Source organism: Anolis sagrei, chromosome 5 (assembly GCF_037176765.1).
Source record: "Anolis sagrei isolate rAnoSag1 chromosome 5, rAnoSag1.mat, whole genome shotgun sequence".
NCBI classification, from domain to species: Eukaryota; Metazoa; Chordata; class Lepidosauria; order Squamata; family Dactyloidae; genus Anolis; species Anolis sagrei.
The window spans coordinates 159,223,325-159,250,910 of NC_090025.1; the positions used below are offsets into that span (position 1 = coordinate 159,223,325).

Sequence of the window (27,586 nt, forward strand, 5' to 3'; positions counted from 1 at the left end):
TAGTATACATCCTTCGAAATCACATGTCAGGAAAAGATATTTGAATGAACGTACACCTTCCATGTTCTATCTTGGAAACTCTTGATAGGACGGTGTAGGTGACAATGTATGGTAGAATAAAGAAAGCAAAACTGTATATGGATGCTGGGCTAAACTAGAAATACATTTTACACAAAAAATGCTCTTTAAATCCAATCAAGTAAAATAACCAAAGAATCAGTAGTAAATAAAAATCTTGCTACACAGGCAACAGGCTAGATCTTTTCTAGTGACTTCAAACTTCAGCTTCGTGATTAAATTTATTCACCGTAAGCTGTTTTTTTGAAGAAAATTCAATTCATACACATCAGTGCGTGCAAGTCCTAAATTGACATAATTTGCTTCTGGCCTAGTTCTCACCTAACTTGGGTGAAAATGATTTGTGCTGGCTTTAGCTGAATTCAGCTTCAATTTAATACATTTGCAACTGAGATATCATTTTGACCTGTGACCATGCTAGGCTTAGGATATTGAAATTCACAACCCATCTCTGCCTTGGCCTCACTTAGTGACTCTTAGAAATTTCCTAAACTCATTAGCACTCCTGTGAATGATGTGGATTCAGCTTGTACAATTTCTTCACGTACATGCAAAAAAGAGAGAGTATAAAGTGTGTTTGTTATGACCCACTAAAATGCTGCAAACCTTTGCATTGACACAGTGGCCCCAGGGGCTAGATGAAAGAGTTTTTTAAAAAGGTTTTTAAAAGTTCCTAATGTTGGACTGCCACTCCCAGTGATCATTCTGACTAGGGAATTCTGGGAAATGCAAAGTACATCATGCTGGGATCTAATTTTAGTCCCATCACACTTAGGTTTCTGAAGTGGTCAGGAGAACATTTACATGTGTCTTTTCTGAGAAATGTCTGATTTAGCCATGGGTTACACACCCTTTGGATTACCAAAATGTATTATATCTATGTGGGGCTACCTTTAAGACTACTGAACTCTTTGAACTTTTCTCAAATACCTAAATATACACGAATGACTAGGGGTCACACAATCCATTTGTTATAATAACTCCAATTGCTACTTTTTTCCCAAAATTTAAAGTGTTAATCACATGACTCAAATCCAGCCTATGTGAAGGACTGTATCCTCCTATAAGTACCTGGCCGAGCACTGAGATGGCGGGGGGGGGGGGGGGGAGGGAAGGAAGGTGTCTCTTGGTGCCAGCTTCCAGGCTACTCTCACCCTCTGGGGTTAAGATGATTCCATCCTTCATGATCATCAGGAAGTCAAAACTTCTCAACTTCAACAATCATTTGGAACTGACTGCAAGGGTTTTATTATGCCATTTTATTGACTTTCATTTTGTGTCTATTGAAAAGCTTATTTTGAATTGTTTTAATTCTGCAGACAATTCATTTTAGAAGTATTTTTATGCTCAAGACTTTGTATGGGCATGTAAATAATACAGTAGTGCCTTGCTTATCCAACCTCCGGTTATGCAATGTTCTGTATTATCCAATGCAGTCCAAGGTGAGAGAGAGAAAGAACCCTTGTCCGTTTTGGTGCTAAATTTGTAAAGACAGTAATTACTACATAATGTTACTGCATATTGAACTGCTTTATCTGTTGATTTGTTGTAAAATATGTTTGGATGCTTAATTTGTAAAATCATAATGTAATCATAATATAATTTGACATTTAATAGGTTTTTCCTTAATCCCTCCTTATTATCCAACATTTTTGTTTATCCAAAATTCTGCTGGCCCATTTATGTTGGATAGGTGAGACTACTGTAGCAACAACAACATTATCATTATCATCAACAATGCAGAAAATGTCATGGTTTCTGTTATGATGAAGGCTTTCCTTGCCTTTACAGTGGGTCAGCTATGTGATCCAAGAGAAGGCAAAAGGCAAGATCTTTCCAGCCCACATCAGAGAAGATCCAGGGACCTTTTGCTTGCAAAGTTTGTGAATCCTCCATTATTCATAAAAATGCAAAGCAAAGCTGACACTTCTACTAATATAAACCAATTCGACAGGCTTCCCTGTTCATATAGAAATGAAAGGCACTAACAACACACCTTTGACAAGCATCACATTGTGTAATGTTCAAAATTGGTATGAATAAAGCATGTTAACCAGGTGGAGAACTGAATAGCGGATAGATTCCAATTACAGGTTTTCCATGGGGAATTATTCTTAAGCAAAGTTTTTTTTCCTAGGAAACCAAGAATCAAAAAGGCACAATACAAATGTATACACTTTTAGCTAAAAAGGCAAAAGGTTGAAATGGCAAGCCTATACTGAAAATCACTTTACTTCAGAAGACCTCCATCTCAGAAAGCAAGATATTCTCTTGCAAGATAAACACCACAGAACACTAGTACCATTGTTCTCCATGTGTCAAAAAAGGTTTGGATATCTCTTCATTAGCTTGCAGCTACTTCTAAGAAGATCAACTATTTAAGCCCCTTCTCTTCATTTCTTTTTAATAAAAGACAACATTCTCAATTGCTTTAATACATCTCAATTTGTAATGCAAAATACAAGTATTCATTGCTAAGAAATCTTGCTTATGACCAAAAATAAATGCTGGATTAGCAGATAAAGATTAAGAAACAGTGAAATCTCCTAATGTTGAGGGTGATGGGAGTGCTATATCTCTGAACTAATCCACTCCAACTGCTTCAGTGGGGATTGTGCATGTGAACTTCCTGATGATTTGTATTCCATCAATGCCACGGTATCAGAATGGAAAGCAAACTCTGAAGCATTGAGCTATTGGACGAATGGTGTCAGAAACTAAACTTGTTTGTGAATGCTATACAAACACAGCCATAGCAAGCAGAAATAGGGAAGCAGTGCACACAAATTGTACATAATAGTTTTTAGATTGTAATTTACATTTCTAGAAGTGATATTGGTAAATGATGAAAGATCAAAGAGATGAGATATCAGCAACTTAAGATTTTCTAAACAGAAAGTATAGGTAATATAATATTAGCATTTTTGTTTACAAAAACCTATTGATGAAATATGAAAGATCATCAAGATCAGGAACCAATACTTTAAAGTCTTCTAAATGTATTAGACTGATAACATAATGTTATGGTGTTTTGTTTTTTTAAGCTTACTAAGAGTTTTTGATTTAACTTGTGAGTATCCTCAGGACAGAAAGCATAAGAGACAGAGAAGGTAAGAGTAACTCATGGATACAAAAGGTAAATTAAAATAAAATAAGAAAGGGATCACAATCAGCCAGCATCATGGAGTATCAAACAAAAGAGGTGATTCCCCATCAATTCCATTTTTTCATCCTATGTTTCAGTGTTGTCCTGAAATAATGTTTAAGCACACAAGCTGCCTCATTATATTATAAACAGAGAAACCATTTACATATCTGCATGAGGTACAGTATAAGAACATTGATCAATGGGTCAATTTGTATATAATTAGGAAAAAATACATCACAAAACAAGTTTTAAGGGTTTGTCTGTGTTTCAGTATTGTCTGGTCATGTGAACAGTTCATCAGACTCACAAGATCATTCTAAAATACAGATCAAAATTGGCACACAATCGTGCCACTGTCTAACTTGATAGTGTAATACCATTTTAACCAGAAATGGTTTTAATGGATAAGATAAATATTGTTGAAGGCTTTCATGGCTAGAATCACTAGGTTCTTGTGGGTTTTTTCGGGCTATAGAGCCATGTTCTAGAGGCATTTCTCCTGACGTTTCGCCTGCATCTATGGCAAGCATCCTCAGAGGTAGTGAGGTCTGTTGGAATTGGGATAATGGTTTTATATATCTGTGGAATGGCTGGGGTGGGGCAAGGAGCTCTTCCCTGCTGCAGTTAGGTGTGAACATTCACACCTAACTGCAGCAGGGAAGAGCTCCTTGCCCCACCCCAGCCATTCCACAGATATATAAACCCATTGTCCCAATTCCAACAGACCTCACTACCTCTGAGGATGCTTGCCATAGATGCAGGCGAAACGTCAGGAGAAATGCCTCTAGAACATGGCTCTATAGCCCGAAAAAACCCACAAGAACCTAAGATAAATATTGAAGATATAATAATCAATATAATGGTTGAGTGAATATAATAGGATTATTTATCTTTTATTCACATCAAGCATGAGATAAAACCCTGACCCATAGGGCAGGATGGCATCTATAAAATAACTCTTATCTTTCCAAAATTCCTATAAGGTAAATTCTAGTGACAGAACAGGAATTTGGCCAAGGCTAGGCCACCCAGTAAAATTTATGGCTGAGTGATAAGTTGAAGTCCTGGTCTTATTCCAACTCTCAACGTGCTATGCAGGGAGTGGGCATGTTCCACACAAATCCTGAAATGATTGAAGTGACATTTGATGTTGAAAACATCTGCCTGTAAAAACCACTTATGGATTCATTTTTTAAAAGAACGAAACACCAGCTACATATCCACAATGGCTTTCATCACTAAAATCTGTACCTCAAAAGTGTGCTACTTGGAAATCTTCGCAAGTCCTACACACACACAACCACAGGAAGGGAGGGGAGAGATCAGAAAGGTGAAAGGGGCAACCATGTTATCAATATAGGGGGGCAAAGAAATAAAGAAGCTAATTTATAAGGAGACCTGAACATTTCTGGTAAGGAAAATTGGCACAATCTCAGCATAGACAATGAGTTCCTAACAGAAGATGCTAAGCAGATGCTTCAAAATGATCCATCACTCCATCCAAAAAGGATATAGAGACATATTGGAAGAGCAGTCTTTCTTATAATTTAGAAAGACCAAATGAAAATATAATGATCCTGAATAACCTGAAGGGGAAAAAACAAGCTTTGAAATGGTGGGTGATACTAATATCCCAAAATTAGGGAGAGCAAAACAATGGCCTCGTTCAGAGAGAAGGAGAAGAACATAAGAACAGACAACCTAAGGGAGGGATAGTCTGGTGTTGAAACATATAATCTCAAACATTTATTCTCTAGCAATCAATACGTGTTTTAATTAAGGAAACTATTAACACCCTTTCCTCCCCACCCACTGCCAGCCCCCTAACCTCCCCCAACATGAGTCCCTTTCTTAGCACACACATAGAACATTCAGGTAAACTTCCCAAACTGGCAAAAGCAACCACTGAAACAACTTCAAACACCACAGACCAAGGAAAACCACAACTCATAAGTCAATTCCCCTTCCCCTACCCCATGCCTTGCTTAATATGGAAATACTGTACATATAAAAAAAATACCCTCTTCCCCAACCTGAATATAGCTGCTGTAATTAGCGCCTATACATATGTACACTTATATTTACATATAACCGCAATCAAATAAGCGGATGATATTATATATGGCACAGCATGAGTACATAACATTAAAAACAATGTTAGGAAATGTTGCATTGTTTCTGCTTTGAGAAAATGCATTTTTCAGACAAAAAGAGTCAAAATGTTGGTTAAAATGTACTGTTTGGGATGTGTCTGTACATACCCAGGCTTTTGGCTGATGTTCTGTGAGAATACATTTACACTGCTCAGCTTTTCAGCAGGGTATGTGTGTGTTCACACACACCAATGCTGATGAAGGAAGCTCAGCCAACTCACTATGGAATCAATTCAACTTTCCAAAAATGTCAAGATGCTGGAATTTACGATTTGTGATAGCTTAAATAAATCAAAAATTATGTGACTGATTGATAATACAATTTATCATCAGCCCAATACAAATGATCAAATTGGCATGTTGTTTGCTGACTGAATGAATTCAAACTATGTTTGGCATGTGGTAAAATTGTTCCATATATCAAAGGGGTATAATATGGTTTGCAGGACCCAAGAGGCCTCCCATGAGCATTTTTGGAGAGCCCCAAGATCCCCCAGCACCTTCTACTTTCTTCTAAAAAATTAAATATATTGCCTTCTAGGGGCTGTGGGGGCAAAGTCCCAGAGGGAAGGTAGACCATTTTATGCCCGAAGAAGGCCATTTTAAAAAGTCAGCTGGGCCCTGGAGAAATTTAGGAAGCCAATTTGGAAAAAATAAAATTGAAAGACGTTTTTAAAAAACAAGGTATGGGGAAGATATGGCTTTCTGAGGTTTCACAAAGGGCCAACATGTTCCCCTCCAGTATCTAGAAGGTGGCCACTCCAGCATACCCCATAATGAACTTCATTAATTATGTAATACAGAATACCACTTTTGAGTAAGACATGAGCTTGGCAAGTGACTTAAGAATTGACACATGCAGAGTTCAGACTAGATTCAATCAGTGTATAAACTAATTGTGGAATTGGTCAACAGAACTTAATTTAAGGTTTATCATCCTTGATATTCAGATGGCAATGTTGGCTTTTGCATTCAGATTAAGTAATCTGAAATAAAATCAGAAGCATATTTTATTATCGGGGATGTCCATCCTTGCTGGCTGGTCTACCTTGCTGATTTGGTTGTATGAATAGATATTCAGTCTTCATTACTTAGATTTTCTATTTTCAGTGAACTTTTGTTACTACATTGTATTCTCATTTTGTCAAGATGCAATCTGCACTAACTATAGGATGATATTACAATTCCCATTATTGCCTATGATAAATGGAATCAGGAAACATTTGAACTCAACAAAGAGGGATTCAAACCATCAAAAATCAGGCTTCAGGTAATGAGGTGATTGAGTTTTGTCTGAGGGGTTCCAGAAATGTAATGGAAATGAAGTTTTATGCCTGGATCTATAATGGGCGGTTATTACCCAAACCAAACTTTCAAGTGGTGAGGGTGTAGGGAGTATTAAGAACAAGAATTATGGCTTGGAAGCCTATTTGGCTACAAACTGGAAATAAGCCCTTGGGGGACACAACTAGCGTCCCACTAATTACTTTCTTCATATTTGAGCAGTGTCCAGTAGTATACTGGATGTTTTCCACTTGGATAGACCTAGTATACTCAGTATTCAATTGCAGGGAAGCACTTGTGGAAGAGGATATACAAACATATTGGATGGATTTAGGTCCTTCATCATTTGTTGTCAGGAATTTAAGTTCTTGGTCTTTCATATATTTATTTCTGATAGATGCAATGGAATGAAGCCAACACATGTCATATTTTGGAGCAGACGAGAAACACCAAAGGTAATCATGAATAATGTGCCAACCTTTTTTGGCATGGAGATATGTGTGTATATCTACATGGTATGGTAACAACTTTCTGCAGAACAGTAGAAGAAAACTTCTATGTAACAAGTTCCTCACTGTCATAAATGACAGAAGTTATGAGGACAACTGCTAGTTTGGATTGAAGGAATTAGGGAGTGAAAGACTCCCAAGGGGAGGAGAAAGGTTATAAGAATGTGGTTGAAACACAGAACTCAAATTGAGATTGTGTTGGATTTCCACAAGTCCAAGAAATGCAGTAGATTTGCCTGTGCAAGGGAATAGGTGAGGGATAAGAAAATTTGTAGATCAGTGATAATGTAGGGACAACCCACCTTCTTTGATATTCGCATTGTTATGCAAAATATCCCATTCACCATATTCACGGAGCACCAGACACTATAACATTATATAACAGGGTGTATTGCTACATTGGCAAACACTGTATCACATCCATTATAGAATGCCAGAATAGATGCTCTGGCTACATGCCATACTAAGTTCAACAGCTTGGGAAGTACGCCATTCCTCCCTTACTCCCTTACATTCACAATACATGTGTCATCATGGCTCTGGAAGAATGAATATTAAAATGTATTTTTAAAAACCCTTCTAAAACATGAATGGCAAGAGATGTCAGGCCAAGAACCATACCAGTTATGTTATGTAAGTTCAGGGACAGAACCACTCACCCACGAAAGAGACAATCAACTTTAGTTCACTGGGGAAATCAATCTTAAAAATTAACAAGAATGTTAGGAACTACTTACATTTTCCTAAGAGGGAAGAAAAAACTGCATTTTTGAGTTGATGATCAACATAAATTTGGACTGTTGTACAAAGTCTTGGAATTTTGGCAAATTAAGAAACCAGCATTACTGCCCTCACTCTAGCATAAACAGACACCTGATATTAACGTTTTCTGTCATGTTCACTTGATATTTTCAGCAAAATAACACTCAGAATCTTAAATATCAATTGGTGTTCCAAGTGTCACTTATATGTGTGATTCAAACAATCAGCCTTTTCCCTCTTGGTCATATTTCAACAAAAAGAAAACCGTATGTTGCAATGAAAGATAAGTGGCAAAGCCCAAGAGGCTAATACGTGTCAAGGCAATACACAAGATACCTGCAGATGAAATATCGTTGAAAGTCCTCCAACATTTCTAGTCATCGTTAAAGGAGACATTTGTCTTGCTCCGTGCAAACAAATTAACATTTGTAAAGCACTTGAATATTATCAAACTTAAACCTATAAATGTAAACATGTTTTTCAGTGTTCAAACTGAGCTAACCTCAGAGGAAAAGGTTATATGAAAATGAGAGCAATAGTGAACCTTAACCTAAAACATAACTCTGGAATCATTCTGAGAGTTCAGTTAGCATCTTTTTGGTTTGTTTTTTTAACTTCACTTTTCTCCGAAGTATGTTTTTCTAATGTTTTTGGTTTCAGCTGAAGGGATGGGAATACTGAAATAGCTGCCAGAGGCAGGCTTATCAGTACAGTCAAACCCAGCTCAAATAAACCTCAAGTACTAGTAAACTGGGGGCATTTCCCATTCTCAAGGTTTCCAAGCCGACATAACTTTGGAGAAGTCCCTGTAGTGTTGGGTGATGATCTAAACTGAACATTCAAAATGATAGTTCACCCCATCACCATGGGAAAACAGCACAAAGTCTCAGGACTAGTGTTCCAGGGAAAGTTCATGACATGGAATTAGTTTATAATCAAGGAAAGGAGGTGGTGTGCTTCTATTGTCACAAACACTAGCAAGGCTAAAATTAATGTAATGCCATTTTCTGACCATGAAAGAAAAAAATGTGATGGGTGCAGGTTAGAAAGAGGTATTCAATGCATGCAATTTTTCATTCTCCACCATTTTAATGGCCTGGGCACACATAAAACTACTTCCAGCCTGAAAGTTGTAGGGGGGAAACAAAACCTAAAACCCCTCTCCTCTCTAAACCTGAATATTCACAAGAGAAGCACTAGTTTATACAAAACAAAATAGAAAAAAACCTTATTTACAAATGAAATGAATGCCTTCTCAGCTGCCCTTGTCAGAAGATTCAGCATTGCCATTTTTTTGTTCTGCAGATTGCTAGGCAAGTATCGCTTTCTTCAGAGGGGAGGGAGCAGAGGAACTGCAAATCATTCGGCTCTTCCAGCCATAGAGAGGGCACTGCCCCTTCCATAACTTACTCAGAAAATCTAAAAGTGGGAGAATTCCCATTTCACAAATGTTCAGGTTCAATCTTACCCCTTCTACCCCAAAAGCAAGGCCTTCATTTGGTGTAAATGCAAGAAAGGTGTTAAGATGAAGCCAAGTGGGCTGTGGTTAGAAGGATAATGAGAGAAGGAACAACTGCAGGAAATGTGGCTTGAAAAAAGACTGGCTGCTTCCAAAGTTCAGGGCCTGTGCCTCTCCATGCATCCAGTTCAGCTGCAATGGACTAGATATAGCAAAAGAGCACTTGTCACCCTCCTTTCCTGCTAGGAAAGCTGAAGAGCAGACCCATGAAAAAGTGAGACATTTTGCCACATATTTGGGAAGCAACAGTGGACTCATTGCCCTTACCTGAGGGTTCCTGCTGTAAATGAAAACAATTTCACTTCTACCATGTACATAGTTTTAACTTGCATTTACAGAAGTCTTCCGCAGCAGCAAAACTGTGATTACCAATACTATATGTGCTGCAAACAGGGCCAGCACAACTCTGAAGTTGCTAGATAAAAAAAAATCCCACTTGTTCAGCATAGCACCTCCTGATCTCTTCCTTTGTTTTATACCCTCCTGCTTTTTACCTCTGCTTGCCAGCCCCCACCACAACACCTATGGGATTGGATGTTTCTTCACCTATTGCCCTGTGGAAGACAAGCCATATATTTCCACAACACTATAATTATCAAATATAAGTATATATTCAATAAATATACATATACACATGTCTGAGTTGTGCTGGCCCTATTTCCACCAGCAACACCAGCTTCTTGCACTTTCTGCTCCAAAGTAATGCTTCAGTACCAACAGCAGAGAAAGCCTTTTCAATATAGTCACAAACTCACTCTATGTGATAAGAAATAGGAAGGAAAGGTGGCTGATTCCACTCTCCCACTTTCAGTCTATCTGAACAACAGACTTTTCTGAGTTCTCGAGCCTGTTTTCCTTTTTATTCCTTTTATTTGCCCTTTATATACCCTTATATTGCAAAGGCTTGCTCTGCTGGGTTTGTCAACTAAATATCTTAGTGATGCTATTTTTCTTATTTTTGTTTTCATCATTGATGTTTCTAAAAATTATTGTTTATGTTATAAGCTTGTGCATAAACCAACCCACATTTGAGAGTTCATGATTTCAAAATTAGTAATGAGTTGTTCATGAGTAGGGAAAATTTGCCTCTCTCCCCTCCCTTGGGCACTCATTTTTTAAATTTTCCAAAGGCATTTTCTGGGATTCACCTGGTCTCATTGGTATTCACTTCTATAAGTCCAATTTATCTTTCAGGAGAGTTCTCACTAAATTATGACAACTGGACTACTGGCTGCAGCTGTGCATTTGTTGAACCATCCCTCCTTCTCATAAACATGCTAAGATTTCAGTACATGTTGACACACTTATATATGCTTTGACCCATATTTTAGCCTTTAACCCACAGGGTTATAAAAGAACTGAATGGATCTCTGCATGCTATCAGAATATACTGCATAACACCTATGCCACACTATTTTGTATTCCATCAATTCGGTTTTAAAAGACAAAGATTACAACTTCTTTGTGCCCATTTAATCTCTTCTACCTTTCACCTTATGCCACATTCTTATATCTGTACCAACTATCACAGTCTGATGCTAAGAAACCTTGAAATTCTGTGACCGTTGCCCCCGTTCATATGTCGACCTCATCTCTTCCATGCCCTGCATTTCCAATTGTGAAAACACAAGCTAAGCTACTAAGCTTTGACATGTGATGACCAGGAATGGAACTGCGAGTGGGGAAATGAAAAGAGATAGTCAGGGGTGAGGGAATGGGGAAAGAAAGAGGTGGCACTTCTCATCAGTGCTGCCTAAGCAGACCTCCAATATTCCATGAAGAAAAAAAGAGTAGCAGAAGAGTAGCAAATGGGAACTAGGTCTGAACCCACCACCTGCCCCTCCCACACTTTGCATTTCCTGTACCATCCCCTCCCATGCTTTTCCCCATCACTCAGACATCAGATTCAATACTGGAAAGTTTCTCATAAACATGCCCGTTGCTGGAGCCATTGAAAGCCCTGGGGTTTTTGTTGTTAGGCACACAGGGGTTTGACTGGTTCCCTATACAGATGTCCTTCTGGAAACGGGCTGGCACAGCCCCGTGAAGGGCTGAGACCACCGGCTTGTTGGTGGTGACAATGGCTCGGAAGTCTGGCCTGGCCTTGGGCCCTGCTGCCACCACAGGCTGCCTGAAGAAATAGGATTTGCTGCCATGGAGCAAGCACTGGTCATCCCCAAAAGTGGGGATGAAAGGGTTTTGAGTGACCCGGTCAGGGTAGAGCGACTTGCTGAGCATATAACCACCACCAATGCCAGGATTGTTGTGGTGGTGGTGGCTGGTAGCGGGCACTGAGGACTTGTTGTTGACAAATGTGGACTCGTTTGGTGGCATCTCAAACATATGGGCATAGGGACTTCCTTCCAAAAATCGGCCCTTGTCTTTCAGGCTCACACTACGGGGTGCCAAGGATGCATCTTCCTTTTGCAGATCCACAAAGGTGTCATAGGAGTGCTGCCGGCGGAGCTTGTTGCGATTCTTCTTCTGCACTTTGGAGGCAGAGTTGGAAGGGCTCTGAGGATACTTGGTAGTGGAGGTGCTGGTTGCCACTGGCACAGGAGCAGAGGGCTGATCCAGCTCTTGAAGGGAGTTGTCCTCACTGATGTCATAGAGGTTGCCTGCTTTCTTGCAGGCTTCACACCGGATGCATGGCTGACGGGTGGAGTTCTGTCCCACCACTGTTGGAGTGTAGTTGTGCAGCTTAGATGGGCAACTGCGGCAATAATTAGCCCCTGGTCGTTCTTCCCAATCAAGATTTGTGAGGTTTTTCTCCCATGGTGCTGGTACCCCACTCACAACACTGTGCTTGTGCTCATTGTTTGCTCCAAATTCCCCCGACCCATGTTTGTGGTGGGTCCGATTAGTGCATGTCCCTGCTCCCCCTATCGTATCACGTTTGAAGTCATCTCCCCGCTCTTTATAAATATCTGTCAGATCCACATGCTCCCAGTGTGGCGAGTTCTCCTTAGCCCGGAACTGGTCCAAATAGAAATCTCTCAGCCCTTCCTTGTCCCTGAAGTAGCGTTTGTGATCTGGGGATCGGGGACGCCGACGATAAGCCAACTCAATCTCATCGAACTCTCTCCGTGACTTAGCTGAAGCGGGTCGTTTCTTTAAGCTATCCTTATACTGCTGTTTTCGTCGCTTTGCAGCATTGCCCTCAATGTTGCCATAAGTCACTGTATGAGTAGATATGTCTGAGACATCTGAACGTATCAAGTCATCATGACCCCCTCCACTGTACCGATCATTCTTGAAAGACAACTTGCCATAAATATCACCTAGTGGGCCATGTTTGGATGGTGGCAAACCAATATCTAATGGCTTCTTACTGAGGGGCCGAGGCTGGGCAGAGAAAGGTGGATTATCACAGTCATACAGTCCATCTAAGGAGCTGGCACTGCCTATGCTATGGGGGCGATGGTGGTGGTGATAATGGTCTTGGTAAACATTACTTTCTTTCAACTGTAAATTCCCAAAGGTCCTTTCTACTTCACTAATGTAATCACTAAAAAGGTTCTCTTCACAGGGTGGGTTGTTATAAGATTTGCAGTCAGAGTGAGTGAAGCTGCGGCGGTGCTCTGAGATATCATAGACAGATGATTCACGGCGAATGAAATCCAGGGCACTTTGTGGTGAGCCATTGACCCCTGAAAGGTTTGCCATGTTCTTTGCTGTTCGGAGCAGGCGCAAAATGTTAGAATGGGTATTGTTCATGGTGGCAGTGGGGGAGTTCATTGAAGAATGGCGATCTTCAATAGCTACTCCATGGATGCAGCTGTAAATACCCTGTAATGGAGAACAGCAAATAGGAAGTTTAGCAGAGAAGTCCAGCAAAGATACTGTAGAGAAGTGATTCTCAACCTGTGGGTCCCCAGCTGTTTTGACCTACAATGCCCAGAAATCTCAGCCAGTTTATCAACCGTTAAGATTTCTGGAAGTTGAATACCAAAACATCTGGGGACCCACGGGTTGTAGATTGCCCATTGATGTAGAGCAAGACTGGGAATCTAAATTTCACAGGAAAGTATCCTATTTCAAACCTTTTTCATATTGTTAAAATATGAGAGACATATCTGTGGTATCCATATTCTTTCATATTTTTTATCTATTTGCTTCTCATTCTTAAATTGCAATGAATCTAGAAAATTATTCAGCTCCTAACTGAATGAGTTGAATTTACTTTTCTTAGACATCATAGCGAACACATGAACACACCTAATGGTGAGGCTCAGGAATGCTGTTAAACTGCACATTGTTTTCATATATTTATGTGGCAGCTTTTGTCGGAACTAGTACTTATCAGTTACACTTTATACACCATCTATAACCCCTTTTCAGTTTGTTAATTAAGCCACTATTCTTTCATTGCCCTGCTAACTCTTCAAGTTATTAACTAGTATAATACACATAGAGTGCTGATTCTGAATCTTCATCTTCTGCAGCATCCCATTGACCATCCATGTGCATAATGGGTACAAGTAGACTATTTGGTAGTGCTTTATCCACCACATTAGGGTTGGGGAAAATCTGGCCCATGGGCTGCATATGTCCCCTGAGCCATTTTTTTTGCAGCCCACCCACAAGCTACCCTAAAACTCTGCTAACTCACAAAACTATTAAAAATGTGCTGTTTAGAGATGTGTTCTTCCAAACCAGATCACAAATGATCCACAAATTCTCTGCAAATGTGTTAGTTTGCATCTCCCATACCCCCAGAAACCCCAAACCTGAAACACCCCCCAAAGGGTTTTAAAATGAGCAAAATTCGTGTATGACAATACTAAATCCTCACAAGAAGTGAGCGAACTAATCTCCAGTTTATTAATGGTAGCAAGACTGATAATAGCTAAAAATGGAAAGATAAAAGTGAAATCCAACTGGAAGAATGGCATAGAGACGTTTGGAATATAGCAATTAATGACAAACTGACTTGTGACATCAAAGTCAAAAGGGGGAAATGGAAACAAACAGACTTTTGGAAAATATGGGGGAAATTTATAGAATTTGTGTTTACTGAAGAAGAGGGGAACAAACCTGCAACAGAAAAGGGGGCATTTTGGTGATAAAGACTTAGATAAGTTGGTCCAGGGGAAGATGGCACAAAGAAGGGGAATGGGGGGAGAGGGAGAGGAAAAAAGGGAAAAAAGTTAAATATATTTGTAATTCGAATTATTGTATTACCACTATAAATACAGTATATTTTAAATAAGGAAAGTTCTAAACTAATTTATGTCTTCTTTTGTTGTTATGATTATGATTTTTATTATTATTTTATTTTACTAATTATCATTATGATCATATTATCATTATCTTGCTTTATTAATTCTGGATGTTAAGGTATTTAATTAATCCGTGTGTGTGTGTGTGTGTATGCGATGCTCAAGAAAAGAATGTTTAAATTGTAGAATGCAAAATGTCTATATGATACTGTATCTTTGCTGATGCTATTTGTTTGAACAACTTATGATTTTTTTAAAAAAATAAACAAAACAAACAATGAGGAAAAATGGAGGTGAGGAGTAACACAGTGTGACTTCCAGTTCACCCTAAACAGCATGACGCAGCTTCCAGAAAAGCTGTGAGGGCAAAATTGGCACCTCTCTCCTGTACAGTTGCCCACCCTTGCACTACACTGATTTTTAGTTTGTTTCTGGGCATGATTCCTAGTATTGATTGTAGTGCTCTAAATGAGGACAACATTCCCTTTAGCAGATATTATTTAAAATGTTGGGAACAGGCCTATGAAAAGATTTGTCCACTGAGGAATTAGAGACTGTGAAGCCAGGGCTTTAAGTACAAGGTATTAATTCACTTGACGCATACTCCTGTTCCTTCGTGCAAACTCCAGTTTTTGGTATTCATTTTATTTATAGCTATTGACTCACGAAGTGTTAACTCTCCTTTCCCAATCATGGCAAAGGTATCTGTATAAAAATGGGATGTTTTATTAAACATTTTTTCAACCTGCAAAGCCTATGCTAGTAAACAGGTAAAGTTTAGTCACCCTTATCTAGAAATCTGAAATATTCCAAAATCTGAAACTTCTTGCTATCAGCAAGAGCCCTCTCACAATGAAAGCTGGCTTCCCCCTCACATCCCCAATAAAGTGGCATTGAAATTAAGGGTTGGGAGTCATTTGGATTTTGTATATGCATGTGATTCTCTTCACTAACTTCTGTATTTATTATATTCTGGACTTCTATGTATGTTATGGTACAATATTATACTGTATATTACCACCTTTATAGTGTATAATATTGTATAATATACAATTTGTTTAATATTTTTGAGTTAAATGTAATTTTATTGTTGCTCACATAAGGTTAAATAACGAAACGTTTTCCTACTCTGGTCACCACCATTTCCTTCTCTCTCAACTTCCTCTCCATTTCTCTATCCACTCATTCCATTCTGCTTTTCCCATGGCTTCTTTTTACCTGCACATTTCTGATGATACAATTAAAATAAGATTGTTGCAAAGTTCATCATACTAGAGAAAAAATCCACTTAAAAGCTGGTTCTGTCTCCTGCAGAATTTTGGGGTTTGTAGTTTAGTGAGGCTGTTAAAGGCTCCTCCCTAAACTAGAAACCCCAGAATTCTGCAGGAGGCAGAAACCATATTTTAAGTTGATTTTTCCCCCTCTAGTGTGATGAATGATGCTATAAACTGAATTTGGAGTCCCTAGCTCTAGCATGCATAACTCTGACACGTTCTATGACTGATCTTTACAGACCACATTTCCTCATTGGGAGTGAAGAGGCAGAAAGCATGCAATGATTCAGCTGAGCAGAAAAATGGTCTACAAGTGCTCAAAGGTTCTCATTTCTAATTAAGAATTCTACACCTTTGATTCCCTGGCTGATATTTATAGCTATCTGCTTATTGCTGCACTTTCAGTAGATCAGTATCCACTAATTGAAATACATCATTCCTTATTAACCTTTAAGAAACAAGATGTTTCAAGAGTAAGGGAAGTGCACATGTTGGTGCAAATGGGAAGAAACAAGGAATGTAGTTGACAGTGAAACTTTTTATTATTATTATTTAATTTTTATTGAGTGAGTTTCATATTATTAATACAATAGAAACAAAAAACGCAAGAATAAAAAGAAAAAAGAATGGGAATTATAGAAAGAAAGGACCATGGGAAGGAAAATGGGGGAAGGAATGGAGAGGGAGCTGAATTAGGAGGCAGAGGAAGGGATGTCATGGGTGGTGTCATGGAAAAGCAAAGAAAAAAGAAAAAAAGAGTGGTGTTGTCTTCTATTCGTCTTCCTTACGTCTCTTACTTTTGAAACCTCTTACGTTCCCAAAAAAGAGAACGTTTATATTAACTTCCTTTTCCCCTTATTCTCCCCCAACAGTTCACACCAAAATAACTCTATTTCTTCTTTAAGTGTCTATATTTATGTAATCATCAAAGGATTTCCAGTCTGTAATCTTCATGTGTCTACCCCAATTTGTCCTCATTAGAAATGTTAATCTGTTCATGTCTTTTATTCCTATCACTTTGTCTATCCATTGATCATTAGTTGGTATTTCTTCTGCTTTCCAATATTTTGCAAAGATTATCCTTGCAGCAGTTGTTAGATAAGTAAATAAAATGTCTCCATTAAGATCAAATTCTGTGTCAGTCAATCCTAATAGATAATATTCGGGCTTCATTGGGAAGCTTGTTTTAAGAATCTTTTGGCTTTCTCTGTGAATAATTTTCCAATATCCAATTGTTTTTTCACATGTCCTCCATATATGATAGTAGGAGCTTTCTTGTAATTAGCACATCCAACACTTTGTATCTTTATTTTTGTATATTATTCCTATTTGGGGGTGGGGGTCATATGCCATTGGTGTATCATTTTAAGCCAATTTTCTTTTAAGTCTGACACACATATATATATATTAATTTTTTTAGTCTATATTTGCTCCCATTCCACTAATTTGATGGGTCTACCAATATTCTTTGCCCATCTTATCATACAATTCTTTATCGCTTCTGTTTCCGTAGCCCATCCAATTAATTTATTTGTGTTGAAACAAGAGGCATTACCTCCTTAGATAATGCCTCTTGTTTCAACTTAAGACAGTGAAACTTAATTTGGTAGGTTGCAAATAGATTTCATGCTCTGCCTTTCTCAACTTGACAGTTAACATACATGTTGGACTCCAACCATTTCCAGACAATAATTATACTGTGAGCTTTTCAGTCCACCTGGCAAGAAAAAAATCACTAGGCTGGAGGAAGGAAATGCTTTTTATAAGGAAAAGACAGCAAGAAACAAATGAGCAATTAGGGTCAACAGTGACAACTTCTATGCCTTCTCGTGTTGTGTCTCAGGAATAACATCTCAACTGACAAGCTCACTAACAAAAATAACAACATTACTCAATTATTAGTGCTGATGCTAATTAATTAATTTCCAACTTTCAAATGTTTAATAGTATCAAATTAATTTTCGAACATAATATTCTACATTCTAAGCAACAATGGTAACACAGCTACTTCCCCAATTAGTAACATATCAAATTATTTACAGAACGTAATATACTGTAGCTTTCATCTACATTAAATGTCTTTGAATTCTAAATAAAATGTCTGGGACCAGGCTTTTGAAAAATAGAGGAGTGCAGAAATGTTAATATGGAAAAGTACAATATGACTACGGAATGGCCTTGGCGTCTGACTCTGGATGATGTGATTCATTGAAATGTATTTTAATTATGTTTATTATGTTTTTAATTTTAAACCATGTTTTTAGTTGGATATTGTATGCTGTAAGCTGCCTTGAGTCCCCCTCGGGGTAGAGAAAGGCAGGATATAAATAAAGTAAAGAAATAAATAAGATCTACCCAATGCCTAAAATTGAAGCAAGTGGAATAATTTGTTTCAGAGTCCGTCCTCCCATTACACCCCCCCCCCCCCAAACTAACACAGACACAAAAAACTCAGTAGTAGTTTTTCACTCCATTTCTCCAATTGGGAAAATAATATACTTGTTTTGAGTGATTGGAAACCCAAATTCCATTTTAAAATATAATTTGGAATTGCCCACCAAATGATATCAGATGATGATGCAGCAATGCTCCCAAAAATGGTGTGCGTGTGTGTGGCTGTGCTCCATGATATAACAGTTTCTACATATCTCTCCTCTCCATTACCTTTGTGAGGGTGAACAGTCTAGCAAAGATGTGGTGAGAAAGACTGCTGTCCAGACCTATAAGTATAATGAGATTATCTAAACAATATTGGCATCAACTGCCCTAATTTGCCTGGATGAAGGAAATGATCATAAGAACAACTCTTCCGCCATTTTGGCTGTGTGTACATACCCTGCTGATGGAGAAAACCACACCAGGCTTGCCAGAGCAGACACCCATGAAGCAGTGGCGGAACTGCCAATAAAAGAGATGTTCAGCGATGAAGGTGATAAGACTGAGAGCCATGGCTGCCCCCAACATATAGAAGACTCCAGCCATGTTATCTATGTCCAGCTGGCTGCTCATGACTTCATTCTTCTCATTGTGGCAAATCCCAGTGAGCCAGAGAGCTTCAAGCTCCTCCATCTCTCCTGTAAAGACAGATGGGAAGGAATAAAAGTGAATACTGAATTAGACTATTCCCAGGTTTCCATGAAATGTAGCTTATAGTGACTTCCTAAAGACCACAAGAGAGTATGTAACAAAAATCTTGGGTGAAGATGCAATCACTTTTGAATGTGTTGGTTAGACAACCCTAACACACCAGATTCCATCTAATCTTAAAAATTAGGAAGGGTCAGCCCTGGTTAGTACTTGGATGGGAGACGGCCAACGGATACCAATAGGTGTAGGCTAAATTTCAGAGAAAAGATTTGGCAAAATCTGTAAATGTATTTTCAAAGAAAACTATGAAAACCATAGGATTGCACAAATTGGTTCATATACAAATTTGAAATATTTATATGTAAACTTTTGGATACAGTATATTTATTTTTGTGTGTTCTTTGATATTAGCTTTGTCTTTTTACTATTAGGTTTATGAATTATCAGTAGATTTTTTTTAATTCTAGTGAATATTTGCTGTTCTGCGTTCTTTTGTTTGGCATATTGATATTTGCATAATTATCTACCTCATGTACCTCTTATTAAAATGTATTGAATTGTCCTAAGAGAGGTTTACTTTACAATTTTGTTAGCTGTTGTGGGACATAGAAAAGAATGTACAAAAACCTCTCGTGGTAATATGAAAGAAACTGAATGGTCTAGTAACATTCCCCTGCAATTTCCTAGAAAGAAGCATACAGACAATAAAAACAAAGAGGGATTTAGAATGAAAGAAAGGTTTTTCCTAGAATGAAGCGGGTTTTCTATTTACACCCTCACAAAAATTCCACTGATGCAATTTTTCCACTGATAAAAGGGAAAGGACTGACAGGTTTCATTCTATGTTTTCCTTCAGAATTCCCAAATCAACCTCTTTTTAAGAAATGAATGAACCTTCCATGCCTCCACTTCTATTTCCAGTTACAGTGCATTTGTATTTGTTGTGACATAGATAGAGTTGATAAATTTTCCATGTAAATATATTCTGAAGAGCCAAAATGTGCACACACACACACACACACACACTCACACACATACAATTACTACATTTGTAAGGTGTTCAGGATTCTACCTCTAATTATCATAAGAAAATTAATAAACCAACCAACCAACCGCTATAAAGCATAACTTCCACGATGTTTCAGACATCTATAATCTTTGCATGAAGTCTGAAACATGAGAGGACAGGTTTTGGTAAGTTTTGAAACATTATCAGGAGAAGATAGTCCCATACTTTCCATCCAAATCACTTACCATCACCAAAAAGCTGTAGGATTGCCAGATCCACTTGACGTTTCCAGCCTGAATTCTTCTGGATAGCAATGCCATACCCCGTGGAAGCAAAGACCTTCCCACTGCCAATTGTCACCAGCTTGCAGCCTTCATCTCTGCCAGCCATGTAGTTTAGCACAGCTGCATCATAGATAAAAGCATCCAGCTTCCTGCAATGGAAATAACAAATATATATATATATATATATATATATATAATTTCCAAAATAGTAACAAGCAAGACAGGCGCAAGCCTGGATCATTTCATACTGCTGAAGGAAGGGCAAAAATTAAGCATAACCTGACATTAGCCAAGACAGGAAGCTAGAACCTGGCCCTGGTTTTCATGAGTCAGTTCCAAGCAGGAGGTAAGGGTGCAAATTTTCCAGTTTCGGGGAGGTTCGATATGAGTAAGAAGAAAAGGCTATGTTCAAATGTCCAACTCAGTCAGTAGAGCAATAGTTTTCTATTCCAGATACAAATTACAGTGCAACAGTTTGCCAACATGCCTACCACAACAACATTATGAATTAAAGCAGTAAAGTACACAATTTCTAAACCAAACAGCTGGGAGATAGTGCTAAGGAAAATGTAATTACTCAGATTACATTTGGCCTGAACCCCTGCTCTTGTGAAGAGTCCCAAGGGCATCTTTAAAGATGACAAGTGGTTAGGAGATCGAGTTATGTCTCCCTGTGAGGGCAGTAACTTTAGCTCTTTATTGCCCCAATAACCTCATACTGAAGAATGGAATCACTGCTGGATTCTTTTAAAATGCTACAATCAGCTACTGCACTGCTGATATTGCTCTGAAGGCATGTTCCTCTGCAACCTTCTAAGGTTCTTCTTATTTTATTCCTCTGGTACCAGAAGAAGGTTATGCTACAGAATATTCTTCAAGTGGAAAAACCAGCTCTCTACTATTTTGGGTGACTGCAAAGACTGCTAATCAGCCCTCTAAAAGGAGCTTTTAAAAAGAAATAAAGGAAATGCATTCAGCACATAAATACTGTGGGACCAACTCCATATATTCTCAAAGAAATCTGATTGTCTGTAAAAATCTATTTTGTGTGTAGGGAAATATATGATTGTGCACTGACGAATGGAAGGTAATAGAATGGGAGAAGAATGGTAGACTAAGACTGCCTTAGTGGTGCAACGACTGGGCTTAAAATATTTTTTCTTAGTTTGAATGAAAGATGCCAAAGATTGTCTCCTTACTAGACAAGATTCTTATAATCTTGTACTTTTAAAAATATTTTTCACATTTGGGGAATGTGAAGAAGAGATACTTTGGGGTTGTAGGTTTTTCAGGCCGTGTGGACATCTTCTAGAAGCATTCTCTCCTGACATTTCACCTGGATCTATGGCAGGCATCCTCAGACTTTGTGAGGTTTACCTCGCAATAGATGCAGGCAGAACATCAGGAGAGAATGCTTCTAAAACATGGCTGCACAGCCTGAAAAACATACAATAACTCAGTGATTCCAGCCATGAAAGCCTTCAACAATACAGAGATACTTTTGCAAATGTTTTCTCAAAATACACCATTTACTGCACAAAATTCTGGAGGGAACAATATGCAAAAAAAAAAGTCCTGAAATGTGAAAAGGGCAGGTCATTTTGGTAAAAATATTCTTTACATCCCTACTCCAAGAAAGAGACAGCATTCTCATTGACACTTTACAAGAAATAACCTGAAACATGGCATGTATCATTTCCATGTATAACATTGGATTTAAGAATAAGCCCACATATGAATGATGTTCCCAAACAACAATATTTATATGTGCATGTATGTGTGAGCATTACATTTCTGTTGTGTTTACATATCCTGCAGGAGTCACAGGTGTAAAACTTGTTTATCAGTCCAAACCAGAACAGGACTGCTGAATAAGTGGAAATTTGGTAAACCAAACACATTAATTAAATGGATCTTCTCTAGTCAGATCTAACAAACTAGATTTAGGTCATGATGTTCAGAGCTGCCTCATCCAATACTAGTTCAGATGTCCAATTGATAGAACTCTGTTTAAAATAGGAGATCCAGACATGGTAGGGATATTTCATATTTACTGTGAAAACAGAATTTTAGGTGAATTTTGATCATGACCTTTTCTGATAGTTTCAGTGGCTGTTTCTGTAAAAGAGTCAATCAACTTCTCAATATGTGTATTGAAGGGAAAAGACAATGAGGTTTTTTCTTCTTAATTTGCACATCAAATTGCTAAAACAAAAATGAGGATATGATTTATTTAGATAATGCTCTGCTATATATTTGGCTACATGAATATTCCAGAGAAGCTTCCTAAAAGGCCAAGAGAAATTTGCCAGTGTTGTTCATTTGTTAAGTCGTTTCCGACTCTTCGTGACCTCATGGACCAGCCCACGCCAGAGTTCCCTGTCGGTCATCACCACCCCAGCTCCTTTTGCCAATTTGCCAATAGTCTGGTTTAAATTAGCAACATTTGGTAAACATTCTTACCCTGTTTTCAGTGAGGACAATGCATCTTGTACCGATCTTTGGTTGAACTTCACCATATAAGCATGCATCAGTTCATAATTGTTGCGAATATTCCTCTCTGTGCTGCCATTAGGAACTGTCCCAAAACGAAAAGGAGGTGAGAAAGCATTTGGATTTTGAAACTGCAGAAAAGAGAGAAAGAAAAATTCTCAATGTTTACATACGTTATAAAAAGAATCAGATTTCCCAGTTCTATGAAGAAACATTGAATATTGTATCTCACACACCACTGCAGTCAGCACAATCCCTTCCTTCTCTCTTAAATATCTACACAAACCTATACTGTTCAGAACGCACCTAAACATTTTTCCCCTATATAAACTTTATGCTGGTCATCACTCAGGACCACAGTTAATCATGAATAAACAACCAATGAAAGAGTACAGTTGTTACAAAATTAAGAATGTAATCATGACTAATCGCAAAATTAATAACATAATCACATCTAATCACAACATCTCAAAAATTCCAAAGCAATTAAAACTAGCATTTTCTAATAACCAGCCGTCACCACTACCAGCCGTTCCAGCAGGTTCCAGTAGAAATAAATGAGGTGGGAAGTAGGGCTATTTTACTAGTAAAAAAAAAAAAACAGACTGGGAGGGAAATCCTCCACCAGTCATTCCAGCTGCTACTTTACCACCTTAGAAAGTTTTTTTGAACTCTTTCTAATCCAAGTTTTAATGCTAAACTTCCATGGCCAATTCAAATAGCTCCACAGAATGCCAACAATATGCCAGAAGATCCTCCTGGACTGGAGACGAACTGATGATAACTTCATTATCAGAAGGATACAACTGAGAATGCCCACTTTAGCAACTTTCACTCCTCCTTAAACCAGAGTCTAGTGCATTTTTTTCTAGATACCTAATTTCATGATACATGTGTAAGCACAACTTGCACTAAAACTTCACTCCTATCTAGATACCCATTGCTAGCTTCCCTAGAAAACATAACCACACGTTACATAATCCATTAACAAGTTTCATGAAACAACAGCTTTTGTTGCAGCTTTTTGGATGGGAACTCTAATATTAAGGTTGTAGACTAGTTATTTCTGAAAGTTAAACCTACCCAGTGAAAAGGGGGGAAACAGAGGTAAGAACTTCCCAACGAACCATAGAATTGGAAGAGACCTCATGGGCCATCCAGTCCAACCCCCTGCCAAGAAGCAGGACAATCACATTAAAAGCACCCCCCAACAGATGGCCATCCAGCCTCTGTTTAAAAACCTCCATAGAAGGAGCCTCCATAGAAGGAGCCTTTGGGGTAAAGAGTTCCACTGCTGAACAGCTCTCAAAGACAGAAAGTTCTTCCTAATGTTCAGGTGGAATCTCCTTTCCTGTCTTCTATCCTTTTTATTATATAATATTTATTCAATGTTTGTGCACATATAGTCTTCTATCCTGAAATAATCTACTACACACAAAAAAAAACACTGAAAAGGAAACAAAGGTTACTTTGTTACCATCTAATACAGCTAGATAAAACTATTCAAAGATATCATTGTGATCTATAGCGAGTTCTGGATAATAATACTTCTCCCAGGTTTTGAGTAGTAAGCTTGTTCTTCCTTCATGTAAATACTTTTGGAAAAAATCCTCTTTTAAATAAGTAAAGATAATGAACTGGATTTACATATAGTTTTACAGAATGAGTTGCTATGATTTGAGTAGGCACATACATTAATGTTATTGTAAAAATTGATAAAATTAAAATTTTAATCTTTTTTTTTTAAAAAAAATGTCATTTCCCAGCAACAAAGCTTCTCAAAACAAAGGCACAGATTAGATCTTGCAAGAAACCTAGATGTCAACTCATGGGCACATACTACAGACTGAATGATAAGATGACATACATTCTCAGTAGCAGACACCAAACTAATATTGGAAATGTTCAATTTCTCAGGACACTCAAGAGGTTAACCAAACCTGAATGCCACTTATCCCAGCCAAGTTCAGTCTGTATCAATTCTGTGAGAACCAGTGGTTGGAGAACACAAATAGGGGAGTTCTGTTGCTCTTATTTGATCCTTGTGAATATTTGTTGTTGTTGTTTCCAGAAGAGGGCAGAAAACTGAATGGAAGCCATCTTGCAAATCCCTTGCTACCAGTAAATACATTCCTCATAAAACTCTTTCCAAGCTCAACTGCTATAAGATTTTATATGCTACTTGGTTTACTCAAGTCACATCTAATGTATTCTGAGGTTTTATGACCAGTAAACTTTAGCACTGACAATAATGAAGACTGCTTAAAATTCCTACACAGGGAGATGATAGAGAAAAAAAGCAAACAGAGATGCAAGTCAGGGACCCAAAATCAGCAATAACAGGTAGAAATTATGCCAAGGCCTTTCAAGTAAATGGAAAATTCTCTCCTCGGTGCTGCAGAGAAACATTCTGCATGGGTTAATAGTACCATTTGCCAACCTAATAACAGGCACAATGAGGTAAAAAAGAAGTTAAATTTGCTTAGCAATCAGATTTGGCACAATATTGTGGCAAACTGATAAACTACGAGCCTTGCAGGGCACACACAATTAACTGCTGGTGCACAGATACAGCAGATATATGAAGAATATACAGTATATTATCATCACTTTCTACTACAAAAAAACCAGTCTGCCAATTGATATATGTCTTTACAAATTAGAAGTCTCTGTAACAGTTGTGTGTATATTGATCTACCAACAAAGATGTCAATGTTTTTGTAGTATACTTCACCTGACAGAATAAGTAAAATCCTCCAATCAAAAACGCAGAAATGAATATCAAGGGGCATTGGTATGAGCTTGTCTGTGCAGCTAATAAGTGCACTTCAATATAGGTCAGCATTTCTGCTTAATTTTTACTAGACACAAAAAGCCATATAAGTTATATCACAGAACCATAAGACCCTTCCTATGGGACAATAAAATAAAATAATAAAGGTATTTTAATATGCCCATAAGTCATTTTGAAATCAATAAGACTTAGCCGTGCTTTATTTGGCAGAGTTGCAAGAGGTGCGGAGAAATCACAATTGGGTTACAGAGCTGCCAACAATCATCACAGTGATATAGAAATCTGTGATTCCAATGCTCTCTGCTCTTGCTCCCACTGATTTTTGGGGGAAATAAAGCACAACCACCAAGTTGCAAAAAGAGTAATGAGAATTGAAACTACTCAATGTACAGAGTAAACTTGCCCCACAAAATGTGCTGATAAGCATTCATACATGCACTGTAGTTAGCAATTCAAGACAAGGCAAAGGTCACTAAAAATGTTATTCCCATCGCATCCAATTTCCTATCCCCATGCACTACTGGAGAGAGTGAATATTTTTGGAAGTTTTGAGCAACTGAGCAACAGCAACTGAGTTTGGTTCCAGATTCTGTAATAATCACCCATGCTCAGAACCAATGACCTTATAAAGATTAATTTGACATGGATGGAACGGAAAACAGGCCAATGTAAGATTTGTACAAAGTATGGAGAAAAGAGGGCAAAACCCTTTTCATAGAGCTGACCAAATCAGCTCTATGAGAGTTTCACAGCCTGTTGTTGGATATTTTAAAAGACTGTGTCATCCATTGATGGATGTTCTTGTTTAGTTTGTAGTCCCTGCCATCCCTAACATCTGATCCATGAAGAAATAGATGTCATTTGTAAGCAAAGAGAAATCTGGCTCAGCCCCTAGTGCTGATGGAGATTTCATATGTACTGATGCTGAAATCTACCAAAGATGGACTAAAATCATAATTGGAACTATTGGAAGAACTGTTCCAAGGAACACATGAAAGCATAGTGAAAGGTCCAGAAAAAGGTTGTGGTGATCTTTTTCAGACACAGTAAATGTAGTCTTCAACACTGAGAGTTGAGATGGAGAAACATATCAAACTGGAGACCTGGTACAAACAGCTGAGGACTCCTCTCTCACTGGAGAAAACCTTCCAGGTGGTTCTCAATTCCTAATAGGGAAAGGGGGTTGACACTATAACTTCTGCCTCAGAGAATGAGATGGAATCAATGCCACTACCAAAGAAGCAGGATCCCAAACAAGCTCTTGCAACTTACTGATGATGGAAAATTGATCCAAATGTTACATATGATAACTGTGAGCCAGAAATATGTTGAAATAGTAATACAACAAAATCTCCCTGGAATGGCCATACTGCCTCAGTGTATCATGTTACTAATTCTCTTAATGATATCTTGCAGAATATTCCTGTGCCTAGGAGAATAATCATGGCAATGTCATGATGAGTATTCAGATCTATGCTATCAAGAAATTCTAGATCAAGAGCTTAATGATTCCAAAATGCCGAAGCAGGAAAGGGAATATGATCAATGGCTTCAAACTGCAAGAAAGGAGATTCTATCTGAACATGAGGAAGAATTTCTTGACTGTGAGAGCCGTTCAGCAGTGGAACTCTCTGCCCCGAAGTGGAGGCTCCTTCTTTGGAAGCTTTTAAACTGAGGCTGGATGACCATCTGTCGGGGGTGATCTGAATGCAATATTCCTGCTTCTTGGCAGGTGGTTGGACTGGATGGCCCATGACATCTCTTCCAACTCTTTGATTCTATGATTCTGTGATGCCTAGTATTAAAGTGAGTTGGTGGAATAAAAGGGAGCAGGAGATCCTGAGGATCTGAAACCACAAGCAAACTCAGATTAAATGAAATAGAGGGGACTCAATCTTGAGGTTGTTCAGATGTAGGCAAAGAATGCACTTGAGTCCCTCTGGGAAGAGAGGGTGAGTTATAAATAAAGT

General features: G+C 38.2%; 1 protein-coding gene across 1 annotated transcript in view; it reads right to left on the reverse strand.

Moving 5' to 3' along the window:
* Nucleotides 1-8,844: 8,844 nt before the first annotated feature.
* The window catches only part of GRIN2B (glutamate ionotropic receptor NMDA type subunit 2B), a 329,107-nt gene continuing 310,365 nt past the window's right edge, over nt 8,845-27,586 (reverse strand). Inside the window, exons 10-13 of the mRNA XM_060777190.2 lie at nt 22,793-22,953; nt 20,291-20,478; nt 18,785-19,023; nt 8,845-13,242 (exon numbers count right to left, since the gene is read on the reverse strand). Coding sequence (XP_060633173.2) covers nt 11,347-13,242; nt 18,785-19,023; nt 20,291-20,478; nt 22,793-22,953 — 2,484 coding nt within the window. The 3' untranslated portion in view covers nt 8,845-11,346. The remainder of the gene's footprint in view (nt 13,243-18,784; nt 19,024-20,290; nt 20,479-22,792; nt 22,954-27,586) is intronic.